The sequence below is a fragment of the Cavia porcellus genome, unplaced genomic scaffold (genome assembly GCF_034190915.1).
Source record: "Cavia porcellus strain 051 isolate PalLab524CR breed Dunkin Hartley unplaced genomic scaffold, mCavPor4.1 scaffold_17, whole genome shotgun sequence".
Taxonomy (NCBI): domain Eukaryota; kingdom Metazoa; phylum Chordata; class Mammalia; order Rodentia; family Caviidae; genus Cavia; species Cavia porcellus.
In genome coordinates this window covers 19,332,096-19,346,196 of record NW_026947500.1, presented here as the reverse complement: position 1 = coordinate 19,346,196, position 14,101 = coordinate 19,332,096, and the positions used below count along the sequence as shown (strand labels likewise).

General features: G+C 36.9%; 2 protein-coding genes across 7 annotated transcripts in view; one reads left to right on the top strand and one right to left on the bottom strand.

Annotated features, from left to right (window-relative positions):
* Cenpp (centromere protein P) overlaps positions 1-14,101 on the top strand; it is a 216,905-nt gene that overhangs the window by 43,910 nt on the left and 158,894 nt on the right. The window lies entirely within an intron of this gene.
* Positions 21-13,798, bottom strand: Ogn (osteoglycin). 5 transcript variants are annotated; one of them, XM_063227342.1, is made up of 8 exons: positions 13,551-13,656; positions 13,278-13,398; positions 12,355-12,548; positions 10,413-10,503; positions 5,330-5,488; positions 3,024-3,226; positions 2,184-2,279; positions 21-861 (listed from the first exon to the last, which is right to left on the bottom strand). In XM_063227342.1, exons 3-8 carry the CDS (start codon positions 12,526-12,528, stop codon positions 691-693), a joined length of 894 nt encoding a protein of 297 aa, XP_063083412.1. In that variant the 5' UTR covers positions 12,529-12,548; positions 13,278-13,398; positions 13,551-13,656; the 3' UTR covers positions 21-690. The 5 variants fall into 5 exon arrangements, with proteins under 5 accessions (XP_063083412.1, XP_003468318.2, XP_013006121.1 ...); XM_003468270.5 differs by lacking the exon at positions 13,278-13,398 and having other exon boundaries at positions 13,551-13,788; XM_013150667.2 differs by lacking the exon at positions 13,278-13,398 and having other exon boundaries at positions 12,355-12,603; positions 13,551-13,693.

Here is a 14,101-nt window from a genome sequence, read left to right as displayed (position 1 = left end):
AGATTTAGAAAACTAATATCTAGATTAAAGAAAATTTTATTATTTTACTAAAGATTATGTGACCACACAACAGAAAATTGAACATTTGTATTTAAGCAGTTTATCAGAGAGTAAAACTGTACTTTATTTGAAAATTTTTTCCTAAACATGGGACCATGCCCAATTTCTCAGGCTAAGTGAAAATACACTAAGATAGCTGCCTTCATAGGAAGAAAACAGAGTTCTAGCTTCATAGTGTGTGGTATGAATCGTCTAAGAAACATGGGTGATCGCTGGAAATATTTAGTTTTTCAGAACTTTTGGAACAGCTTCCCTAAAGAGGTACAGTAAAGGTCAGGAAAGACAAACAATTGCAAGTTTCTTAGACTTTACTTAATTCATTAGTAATGAGAATAATGTGTCTCAAATGTTGTATTTATACTAAGACATGCCTTTTAAATGGTACTCTAATATAAACTACAAAGATTTTTTTTACTGCTTTTAAAATTTTTTCACATTATTTTGTTTTTGACTTAGAAATTCAGTCTGCTTGCAGTAAGATTTTGGCACATCTTTGCTTAAAATGTATAATTCCTTCATAATGGGATACAAGGTTAATGTTAAACCAGTATGGATATTCCTTTATACATTGTTGAGACAGATTAATAGGTATTAATAGGTACTTTTGCTTGTACACTGTATTGACAGTGGTTAGAAGTAAGACCCTATGGGTAATCTTTTTAAGCAAATGAAACTGTTTGGATGCTTTCCCAGGTCGATTGGATTGCCCTCCAGACGAATCTCTTCTACACGGTCCCGAATATAACGGGTGTCATTAGACTTGCAGAATGTATCATCTGTAATTGAAGTTATGTTATTAAACTGAAAAAGAAAAAGAAAAAACATTGTTTAAAAGTCTAAAATCAATCTATTGTATGCTACATAGTGGGATTCCACAGAATATCTTATCTGAAAAGTACTTTAAAGATAATTGTACATACAATGTATCCTAGTAACTAAATCCTTTCTGTGCAGCCTTATCACTTTAAGTGTGTAGTGTTATTTTGGAAGATTACTTGCTATTATTTGGAATAATATCCACGTAGGACAAAGTTCTAAATATAAACAAGATTATCCGGGATAGCTGAAGAAAATATTCTATCCTAGAGTGTAAACTCATACTGGGTACTGCACCCTAGAATATTCTCTGAAAAAGTAAAAAGCCTGACTTCGTGGCTTATACCTGTAATCCTGGCACTCTGGGAGGCTGAGGTAGGAGAAGTGCAAGTTCAAGCCCAGCCTGAGCTGGAGATGAAGTTCAGTGCAAAAGCATGGGTTTAACACATCACCACAAAAGAGAAGAGATGAGAAGATGGAATCTTATGATGCTAAAAGATCAATTTTAGTTTATTTTCATTCTTCCTTCATTTTTGCATTTCCAAATTGATGTTGCACTATAAAACCACCTAGAAAGTCCCCAAAAGCATATGTTGGCCACTATATGGAAACAGACATAAATCGGAGGCCTGAGCACATCCTCCATTCTAATCCATGTGTTAAGACTGTTAGGAGGTTCCGTGTGTACTTCTGGAGCCTGCTCAGACACAAACTTCATACCAAGGCTCCTTACTGATACTGGAAGCTTCTCTCTCTCTCTCTCTCTCTCTCTCTCTCTCTCTCCCTCTCCCTCTCTCCCCTTCCCTCCCTCCCTCTCCTCCTCCTCCTCCTCCTCCTCCTCCTCCTCCTCCTCCTCCTCTTCTTCTTCTTCTTCTTCTTCTTCTTCTTCTTCTTCTTCTTCTTCTTCTTCTTCTTCTTCTCTCTCTCTCTCTCTCTCTCTCTCTCTCTCTCTCTCTCTCTCTCTCTCTCTCTCTCTCTCTCTTGGCAGTTCTGGGGATTAAATCCAGAATCTCTTAGGTATATCCTCAGTTAGCTGTCTGTCTGTCTGTGTCTGTCTATCTTGAAACAAGGTCTTGCTAAGTTGCTTAGGACTCAAAATTGCAGTTCTTCTGCCTCAGCCTCCTGAGTAGCTGGGATTATAGGCATGTATCACCAATGCCCAGCTAGATATTAATACTTCTGATAGGCATTGTCATACTACTAATGATCTAACCATGATTTACATGTGAAAGAATGAGTTTCCCAACCATTCATGAGAATGACTCATAGGTAATTAAAACCAGGTATTGTTGAAAGAGCAATCATACCTGCAGATGAATTATACGCAGACTTTCTGGTAAGTTAGGAGGCACAGATTCCAGGGCATTGTGGTCCAAGTAGAGGAAAGAGAGCTTATTCAATTTCTGCAAAGAAAATTTGGTTTCAGTGTTACTGAAGTCTACATTCTTTCACAAGATTCAAACAACATAAAACAAAAAAAGAATATTGTTTAAACAGTTATCAGTAGTATCACTTGTTAGTATGGTAGTTTTTTGCTTTGGCTGCTGGTTTTAGCTTCATAAGTAGTGAGCTTAGCATGATGTCTTTTGAAGCAGTTTATTAAACCATGTAGCTCGATGTAGCTTATCCCATAAGGGCTTTATGTTGGTTTGCTCTTCAGATCAGTAACTCATTATTGCAGATGATTATATACCATAATTTCAGAGTGCAGTTTGCTCTGGGATTTCTCTTTTAACCTTAACTTTGAAGCGCAAACAAGGTGCTAGATTTTGCTAATTCTTTTCTATACTGTCATGAACAAAAATAAAGGTCTTGGGTTGTAAGGGAGGTACATGCATAAGATAGGCTGAATGAATCTAACAATAACTTTATTATGAAAGTAAGGTTTTAGTATATCAAAATAATTTTCCAATTAATAAAAATAAAAACTAGCTGTTGTGTTGCATACTTGTTGTCCCAGCTAGTCAGAAGGCTGAGGTAGGAGGATCATTTAAGCTCAGGCTTTGAAAACCAGCCTGAACAGTACAATGAGATTGTGTCTCAAGAAACAAAACACACCATGATGAAAGCATAGTTAACAGGCCAGAGCCTCTCTCTTGTATAATCCCTGACTCAGACTGTGTTCAGTCATACTATACAATACTTACTTTGAATGTACTTGCTTTGATTCCTCTACTCTTGATTTTGTTGTGTTTTGCATTAAATAGAATGAGCTTTGGAGGAAGAGCTGGAAGTTTCAGTAGTTGATTTTCAGCAAGTGAAAGTTCTTCTAACAGAGAAAGTTTTGAAAAAGTACCATCTTCTATCTCTTCTATCAAATTTCCAGTAAAATCAAGTCTTCTTAAGTTAGCTTGAGTGGGGGAAATACACAAAACAGTATGTAGGAAGAAGGTAAAAAGAATTAAGATGCGTCATGTACATGCACCAGCTACCTACAAAGAATGTCAGCATCACGTGTTGCAAACACAGAGTAATAAAGATAGTACATTTGTGTTAAAGTGTGCAGGTAGACTCTCACCATGCAGGCTGAGCACAAGCACTCATTTAGCAGATGACTCACGTGTCTCTAATCGTGGAGTGTCTGCAGTTAGCACATCTGCGGTGTTTGTGGTTGGCAGTGCTGGGAACTGAACTAGGGCCTTGCCTCTGCCAGGCAAGCTCACTACACTGCACTAGGTCCCCAGGCCCATCAGAGTAAATTTGCTGGACCCTAAGCATCTCCATGTGCCTGACAGTGATACCTTTTCTAACTGAATTCTTAGTTTTCAAGTTTGGAAGGTAGCTTCACATTCTTAGTCTTTCCGTCCTTCTCTGAATTCCTCAGGATATACAGGTAATTTGAAAGAAATTCTTATTATGAATCATAGAAAGTAAGCATTATATTTGAGTGAATGGAAGCAGGTAATTAATATTTTCTGCTAGCATGAAGCATCATAATGGTGGGTGTTAACCTCTCTAGCTTTGTTGCTTAACAATAGCAGACAGGAGTGTGCCCTGATCATTAAGGTCAAGTGGCCTGAGAGCTTGAGAAATTTAGCGTGTGCATGCACGTAGTACTCCTTGTGTCTGGTGTGATTCTACTGTTGCTTCTCATTGACAGCAGTCATTTCCTATTAACCTTGCAGCAACACTGAATTAGTGCACGCTGAGCTCTTGCTCCTGGGGGAATTAAAGGGTTAGGTTTCCCTGAACCTCTATTCAAACAGTCATTTTTGTCAGCCAGTTAATACAAACCTTTGTGTGTTGTGTTTTTGTTTAAAAACAACTTAGTTAACATACGTTGTTGAGTCGTTAACACTGCTGTATGACTTACGCCTGAATGAAACTTGTCTAACACGTGTATTTTCTCTATAAGGCATAGCACAAATTTCCTTGCACTTAGAAACACTAGATAACACTTTAACACTAGTGCTATTTTCAGTAGCAAAACACTCAACAAAAAACCAAACCAAAGCAGTACTAAATACTCTCAACAGAGTACTAATTTACAGCGTGAAAGCTGAAACTAGCAGAGAGTTAACCATATTAACCTCAGTTGGAAATGTACATTGTAAGTATCTAAAAATGTTCCGTGCTTGTCCCGTAATGATCACAGAAATACTGTGTGTATTGATTTTGGGGTTACAAACAGATTTTAGCGAGTTTGAAAATACAGATTCTACCAAAAATGAGGATCAATTGTACAGTTGGGTGCTCTTGACATTATGAATCTAATTATACTTAAATTCAGAAATGTGTAGTGAGCCCAGTGTGCCTCTCTAGGTGCAATCTCTCCAGAATACTTGACAATCCAGAAGTCTAGAAAGCTGACAATAAATTAGTGATCTGGGTCTGGCCTTAGTACTGCAGAAGCAAGGGGGTACTGCAGTGCTGGTGGCAGTACCATGGCTAAGTTCTGATAGGAAACCAGTCGTTACTGACCGGGGATGCATTGAAATGCCACTCCTCTGAACACCATTTCTGCACTAGAATCATCCCAGGAGTTTGCTTGGTTTTAATGGTGACCTGAATTGGAGCACCTGGGGAATACAGTCTGGTATCAGCTTTCAAAAATATTGGCTCAGATATTTTTAATATGTGGTCAGTTTAAGAGCCACGAGTTACAGAAAAGAAGTTGCTTTTATAAAGAAGGTAGAAAATAAAATGCTTATAGTTTAAGATGCATCTTTGTTATACTGGTGCCGCTTACTATCAAATGCTTAGTAGATCTTGAAGTATTGTGCTTTAGAAGATTCAATTGTCTTTAGGTTAAATGGCCTATCAACATAGATACCAAAGTCACTGCTAAAGAAAAGTGACAAGGAAGTCTGGAGATTTACCCGCAAAGCAATGAATTTTTTTTTCTGAAGTATGTAGACACCTAAATACTCCAACAGTGATACCCCAGGGGTATAGTAGGCTGCAAGTATGTAGGAACTTGTGGTTATATATATCTTATTTAAATTGAACTTACGTATGTCTGCAAAATCTTTAGCAGTCAGCTTTTTAATTTTGTTGAATCGTGCGTAAAGATAGGCGGATTCCTTTGGCAAGGGGGGTACAGTGTCAATATCAATTTCTTCACAGTACACAGAGCCACTTAAACACACACATAGTAGGCAGGTGGGCATTTCTAAATTGGGAGACAAAATCATAAAAGTTCAAGCAATAGTTCAAAAATTTTGAGCAAATTGCTCATGAGTGCTGCTGCTAATTTGAAAAGATACTTTATATAAATCTTGGGTGACAGCAAGAAGGATAGTCATGGTAGCCAGTGACCTACATTGTGCTTGGTAAGCTGATCAGGAATACCATGGAAATGATTCTATATTCACAGTGGCATGTGTCTGGAGACACATGGTTTCTGTTTGTTCTGTTACTGGTAATATCTCTGGTCATTTGGTTCAAGGGGTGTCTGTTGTGTTTCTTGTTCTATAAAGTTACTGTTTTTTACCTTGTAATTAAATATCTTCTGCAGAAGTACTTTGAGATGAAAAAAAAAGGTCCAGTGCACCATCAAATGTTCGTTTTCTATTTTTATTACTCATTGATGGTTCTTAGTCACGTTATTTATCATCAGGGTAGTTGCAAAGAATTCCATCATTCCTTCTGCATCTTTTAGCTGGCATTCTGCTGAGGGAGGCAACACTCCTTTATTTGTTTTTGTGTGTCAATACGTACATACGTACTCTATCCCATGAGTGATAATCTGTTACTATCTTGATTTGTTTATTTTAATTTTTTATCATAATTTTAATGATCAGTTGCCATAGTGTAGCCAATGAGAGACCTTTCAAGATTTTTTCCCTCCTGTCACAACTTTTTGTTACTGATAGACATATAGTAAACGCATATATTTGATTTGTACAATTTCAACACTTTTGGCATCTGTATATACCCATTCATTATAGTTGAGATGACTGATATAGTCATCATCCTCCAAAGCTTTCAAACATCCCTTGGTGATCCCTTCCTCTCACTTTTGCCTTAAACAACTGTGTCCTGTACCTGCTCTCAGGCACTACATGTAAGTTTGCAGTTATAAGAATTTATGAGAAAAGAATCAGGCTACATGTACTTTTTTTGGGTCTGGCTTCTTTCACTCAGCATAATTATTTTGAGATTTACCTAATGCAGCATGTATGGCTAATTCATTCCTCTTTATTACTGAATAGTGTTTCGTTGTCTCAATATACAGCCTGCCCCAGAAACATATGTACGCTTCAGCAGGCCATCCTACTAATAAATGTCTGGAAGCTAATGGCCATCACTCTGAGCACCTCTTGTAATTACAGAGGTCAAAGATAGCCTGTATTAATCTCATAATGTCTCAGTAAATTTAGTATTAAAATATTTATACAAGTTGGTCTTTTCCTGTTATATACCTTTTTGGGGGGCAGATTCTGTATGCAGTTTACACATCAGTTTGTAGGCACATGTGGCTCTTTCCAGGTTTGGGCCATTTCAGAGAAAACCGCTATGAACATTGTGTACAAGTTTGTGTAGACTTCATGCTTTCATTCTAAACTAGAAGTAGAGTGACTAGGTTTAATATGGTGTATGTTTACCTTTAGAAGAAAGTTTCTGACTGTTTTCCAAAGGGTTATGTCATTTTTCCATTCAGTGTGTGAGAGTTCTAGTTGCCGTGTATCCTTGTCAGCATTTGATGTGGTCAGTCTTTAATTTTAGCCATTCAAGTAGAGTATGTTGTGGTATCTCATTGTATTTTAATTTGAATTTCTGTAAAGATGATTGATGTTGAGCATCCTTTTATATGCATATTTGTCATCCATAAATTTTCTTTAAAGGTCTATTCAGATGTTTTGCCTACTTTATAGTTGGGTTTTTGTGCTTTTATCAAATTATAAGAGCATACTAGATATATGACTTGTTAGATTTAAATTTTATGAATGTTTTACCCTAGTTGTAACTTGTCTTTTTGTTTTCTTTTCAGTACAGTTGAAGTACAATTAAATTTTTAATGATTCCTTTATAGTTCATGTGATTTGTGTGTGTGTTATAATTAAGAAATGTCTATCACTGTTTGTCCGCTTTCTGCCACTGTGACAAAATGCCTGAGATAATCAAAGGTGGAAAGACTTGTTTCAGCTTACAATTTCAGGCGTTTCCTCATTCCGTGCTTATTTAGCTCTGTTGGCTTTGGACCTGTGGTGAGGCAGAGCATCAGGGAGGGGCGTGTGTAGCAGAGCAAAGCTGTTCACTTTATGTAGCCCGGAAGCAGAGAGAGAGGAAGGTGCTGGGGTCCCAGTACCCGCTGCAAGGGTCAGCCCATGACCCAACTTCCTCAGACTCCTCTCTGCAGCCCGTCTGCTGGAGCCAGACCTTCAGCATATGAACTTCGGGGACACTTTAAGATTCAAACTTTTAATCACCATTAATATTTCATTTTTTTCTTCTTCCAGAAGTCGTGTAGTATAAACTACATTTAGATATGGGGCCCATTTTTAATTTATTTCTATAGATGGTGTCAAGAAAGGTCAAGATTTTTTTCTTCTTATGACTATGGTGGTTTCCACATGATTTTATGGAAATTATTATTCTTCCCCATTTAGTTGTGCTGGCACTCTGTCAAAAACCAGCTGGCCATATATTTTGATAAATATTTTTAAATGTGTAAAGTGGGCCCCTTGTTCTTTGAGAACTTCCTTGTTTTCTGACACGACAAGAAAACCCTGGCCAGTTTTGCCTTTTCTCTGCCCCAACCCTGAAATCAGCTCTTTTCAAGAAGCACTAATTCCTTTCAGTGGAGAATGATGTTAGAATGAAAGATTCACTTGCTGAGGGTGCTCATGGCTTTCGGCATATCATTGCTTCTAGGCTCTTGCAGTAGAGCTATGAAAAATAAGTGTGTCTTTTTCTTTCTCCATAAGTAATACACTTAACATATGTGTATATGCATATGCTGTATGCATGCATATAACCTATATATGTATATAAACACATCATAAATGTACACAGCGAAAAAAACACATCCCATTCCGAGTTTGTCTTTACCTGTTTCCCCTCTGCCCATTCTTTCTACTGTCAATAACTGGTCTCAGGTTCTGTTTGTTGTTGAGTTTATTTGTTGCGCTGAGGGCTAACCCCAGAACCTGGCACATGGTAGGCGAGCACTCTGCCACTTGAGCTCCAACCCATCTCAGTTTTTTTAGATTACCATTCCAGTTTCTTTTCACTCCCATGAGCAGGTGCATATAAATTTGCTTATATCCCTGTTTCTTCCGTGAAAGGCAGCATGTTGTAAATACCGTCTTGTACTTTTTCTTCAGAGTGATTTTTGTTAGATATTACCAGATTTCTGTCAAAAAAATGTACTGATATGCATTTCTGCTAGCAGCAATTTGAATGTTTTGCTACAACTTTGTCCACAAAATGTTAATATATTGTCAAACTTTTATTTTTACCAATCATATAAGTTAAACATGGTACAATATAGTTTTCCTTTGTGTTTCTCTAATTATAAGGTTAATCATCTTTTCATATGTTTAAGGAACATTTGAAAATAATTTTGTGAATTGTCTTCATTGTCTGTTTTTCATGAGTTTTTGTCAGTTTCTAAGAGTTCTTTATAATTAGAGATATTTCTTCTTTTTCTGTAGCAAATATGCTCCCCGGTTTTCACTTTGTTTGACTTTGAATATGATTTGTGCCATTTAAAGGTTTATTTTCTTAGAGTAAAATTTGTTGATCTTTTCTATCAAGACCTTTAGTTTGGGTTTGTTTGTTTGTTTGTTTTGTACCAGAGATCGAACTCATAACCTTGCACTTGTCAGGTGGGCACTTGTGCCACTGAGCTAAATCCCCAGCCTCAAGATCTTTAGATTTTTGAAGCACCCTATACTCAGAGTGTCTCTTAGTACTTGTTTGATTTCGTCTTACCCTTTTATGTTGCTAATTCATTTGCAGTTTATTTTTCTGTTTATGATCTTAGGTATGGATTTTATTCTATCTTTTTTTTTAAAGGCTAAAAATATTTTTTTCTTTCATGAATTGAGTTGATACTTTACGCACTAAAATTTCTGTGTATATATATTTGTGTTTCTGTTTTGTTTTTCTTTTTGAGACAGAGTTCACAACACAGTTCAGGCTTGGACTATACCTCACTTTGTAGCCCAGGCTAACCAAACCAAACTGGGTAATTTTAGTGAAATTGTCTAAAATTTATAAACGGAAAGAGAAATGGCATCTTTATGATATTGAATCATCTCCAAAAACAAAGAATGTCTTTCCATCTGCCCAAATCTGATTTGACTAAAAATACATCCTAAATTTTTTTTTTTTTTTGTCTTTTTTGTTTTTATCCGTACCAGAGATCGAACTCACGACTACCTGCTTGCAAAGCAGGCACTTATGCCGCTGAGCTAAGTCCCCAGCCCCCAAAAATACATCCTAAATTTTTAAAGAGATGTTTTCTATTTTGGTTCGTTTCAATTGTATTTTAGCAAAGCAGAAATTAGAGAACTCTTTTCTTCCCATGTTTTTATGGGAAGTAAAAATGTTTTGTCATAGAGCAAGAGTAAACCAAACACTTAACTGTTAAGTAGTACTGGTCGTTTACTTTGTAGTGACTTTTCTCGTTTTAATTGAAATGGATGTATTGTCATTATTTATGATAACCTATTCTCTTCCATGAGTTTCTTGAAGGTAAGGATTGCATTTTGTTGACCTTATGCTAAGGCAGTACATTGTATCTGGCAAATAATCAGTCTTTAATTATGCTTCAACATAATCTTTTGTGGACAGAAACGGTTTTTGGAGGTTAAGCCTGGGCCAAGCTTTGATTGTTTGAAAGTTCTTGTTCCACACGTCTCATTCAGGAGGTGAGATGGCAGATGATGTGGACTTTAACATAGCTGTTTGAGTCCACCACTGGAGGTGAAAATTCTACTTTGTAATTACTGTATGTTGAGGCAGTGTTTGATTACTAAAAGGAACAAAGTTCCACTATAACATTTTAAAAAGATTCTTCTGAAAAAGTGAGATAATAAAATACCATCATTATTTGGTAAAATACCATCAAAATACCAATGACTTACCATCATTCTCTTTCTTGGGGGGTAATGGTGTGGCAGTGTCATCTCTTTGTAACTGAAAACTGTTCTCAGGTATTATCATAGGAACATCTTCCTGTTAGAAAAATAATATTGATATTAGGTGTGATAACATAAATTTGATTGTAAACTTGGATCACAGATAGTACTTCTGATTCGTAATTACTGGTATTTCCTTTGTGCTTCATTAGAATTTTATACATAGTTCTACTTCGTGATACATTAAGGTTCTTACTCTAGAGCACGTTTCTTAAATGAAAGAACCAGGTCTTTTTCATTTTTAGATTTCCAGTGACTAAACTCAATACTTGGTGAATACTGAACATACAGAAATTCCAAATGGGAGCTGGAGAGAATTCTCTGAATGTGAATGAGTTTTTCTGAAGTGAAACTATCCCACATGATTCTTGTCTGAACTTACTTCCTCTGATCAGATTTTGTCATTTGAAACCACTTTAGAGGTCCAGCACACCACATTTGTGAAGCGCTGAGTGAGCTCTTTTAATGTCTCCCCGGGGGTGGCTTTTAATTACCTGCCGGCCTCCGGGTCCTGGCCTCTGAGGCCTGGGATTCTAGTCTCTCCCCGTATTCGGACCACTGGTGTCGGCTTGTAACACCGAATAGAATCCTTCCTGTGTAGCCTCTCTCCTCTTCTCAGAGAGTGAGTTTCTGCCAGTAAACTGCAGCGTCTTAGGCGGGGTCCTGTGCTCTCTGCCCTGCATAAGCTTGCTGCACCTGACCACAGTCATGGCCCCAGACCCGGCCCTCAACCCTCATTTCCCATCTGTGTGCTTCCTGCGCATCCCTCCACACTCTGTCCCGTAAACTGTGCTCCATTCCACATACACTAGTGGACACGTTGATGTTACCATAGAGAAACTGCTGGAGCCTGAAAAGGAATTGCAGATGGAAGGTCATTGCTAAGCCTTTTAGACCAGGGAATTTTGAAAGTGTTCTTAAAAGTAATTGTTGTATTCAAGATATCCAAATGAGCCAGTAGTTTATGTTCTGATGTGCTTTTTGTAAAAAACTTAATTCGTGACCAGAGATACCTATTTTTTATCTTAATTATAGGGCAGAAATAATACCACCATGTTAACAATTCTGTTGGAAGATGCTGCGATATTAACATTTATTCATTGTGTGCTAAAAGAAAAGCAATGTTAATTATTCAATAAAAATCTTGCTATCTAATTTACAGAGAACTTCTGAAGCAATCAGTATCATGTATCCATCTACATTTCTTATTTTCCATTGTACGTGTGTGTGACACACAGTGGGCAACCAATAGTTTATATGCTATGCTAGCTTTTTCCTTACCCAACATTTTTTCTGTGTGCCAAGAAAACCACAAGTACTTACTTTGCCTATAAAGGAGGCTGTGAGTGCTGTGGTACAAAAGTTATCCCTGCAGTGTTAACTCAGTGACGGTTACAGACCCTTGGTAAAACCCCATATTAAATTATTAAATAGTTTGGTGGGTTTTTTTTTTTTTTTGTACTGTGTATAGTTAGTATCATGGGTACTTTTCAGTTTATTTCATTGAACCATTTTTTTCTAAAATAACCTGATAATTCATCTTCATTTCTCCTAATTTATTTTTGAGACAGGGTTTTATGTAAATATAGTATCATTGTGTAGTATCACTGAACAAAAATTGTAGTTGGACAGGGGTCATCTTAAAGTCTAGTTTTCTTTAAATTTTGTTTTTGGTTACTGTAGCTACTGTTTGATTACCAAAGATAACGTTTTTAATTTGGAAGGTAGGGATGTACTAAACGCATCATCTTAGGGACAATTAAGAAATCCTTAATCATTTAAAATGCTTTTGCTTTCCCCTCACCTTATCAGACAGTCATGAAAAACAAAAGCATGCATTTAAATGGGTACTATTTTAGAAGATAAATTCAGAGTAGAAATAAAGTACCTTGATATGCTTTCCATCTTGGTAGTTATCCTCATAGTAATATAGGGTTTCTTCAAAATTATCTGCTCCGTACTCGGACTCGTAGACAGCGCGTGAGTCCTGCTGCGCTGGGGGTGCTGGCTGGGTCAGAGGCATGAACAGTAACAAGAGGAGGGTGGGCCGCACGGTCTTCATCTCAGCAGAAATCAAGGTGACTGGAAGTTAATAAACGAGGATCCTGCTTATTGTGAAACAAAACTCTCTTATTCCCTGGAAATAAAAATGCAGACCATCGAAGCAATATTTAAAAGCTTAGAGGATGTTTTTGGCAGGGTGTACGCAGTAGGGGCCAGAGAAAAAGTATTTAACCCTTAGTGATCTTTAATTAGATACTAACAGATTTTGTGTATCAGTGAACATTCTGAAAAATTCTTTGGGAAAGTTTTATTTGTCTCGCAAAAATCCAAGAATCGTTGATAATTTATGTTTCTTAATAATTAAGTGCCCTGAGTGTGGGGACTCATATGCAATTGAAATCTTCTCAGGATACCTGTAGTACAAATAGTTAAAGTGAAGACACAAGATCCTGTCTCATGTGAGTTAAAAATATCATATTTCAACGGCTGCCTTATACGAACTCTTGATTTATAGTGGTATGAAAGAAACAATTTCCAAGAAAAGTTTTCAAACTTAAACCTGAAATTTCACTTCTTGAAAAGGAGTCATTAACTTTTACTTTTAGGTGGTACATAATACTGGAGAACCCATACATCTTTTATTTTTGTAAATTTAATAGTCTGTCACTCTGAAAATTATAACAACAGGATTGCGGACTAGAGGAAATGTAGAACTTTAATCAAGAAATTTTGGGGAATGTATTAGAGAAGATTCTTGGGGGCTCAGCAGTCAATCTGGGTATACATTTCAGACTTCTTCTTAAGTACCTTGAAGCAGAGCCACTCAGATGCTGATGTTGCACTATAGATGCCAGTTTGTCAAAAATCCAAGACTGGAATGGGTTTGTGAGTTTTGCAGCACCTACTTCTTGCCAGTTTGGTACTGATGCTACGTAATAATACATGAAAAGTACTTGTTAAAAATTAATGATCAAGGTAACTGAAACTTACACATGTTAGAAATGTCCTTTCCCTTTAAGACTTAGATGCATCACACTATAACAAACAATACTTAAAATAATATATGAAAAGCAAGCCTACCGTTGTGTCTGTTTTGAAGTTGTTTGGTTTTCCTCAATAGGTGTGCACTAGCCCCGAGTGGGAGGGTGAATGAGAAAAGTGGAAGGTTGGTTTCAGACTGCTGAACACAATTCCAGGGCCCAGCAGCTTTAAGAGCAGTTTCCATGTGGTAGAGAGCTTCGCCAACATTCCTTCTCTAGGGTGAAACGCAGGGTGTTGTACTAGAGAATCGTGCTGAAACTGCTGCCCTGAACTCCTCTGCTGGACTACAAACCGTGTTCTTTAGTAACAAGCTCCATTCTGTTAGTGAAAATTGGTTAATGAGAATGATGCACTTATAAAATCATGCTTTGCCTATTGGTGCTTTCCCAAGCAATAAAACTTGTTTTGGTTTTGTTTTTAATGAAATAACCCACCAACTAGAGCAATGTTTATGCTCTTAATTTTAGGAAGACTAAACCTTTTGTCCTAATTCTGTAATTAATGCATAGCCAGAAATGTCCTATTTAAAAATTGGTTTTAACACAGATTATTTCATAGCTTCGTTCTTTAGTTTTTTAATTGCATTTTTC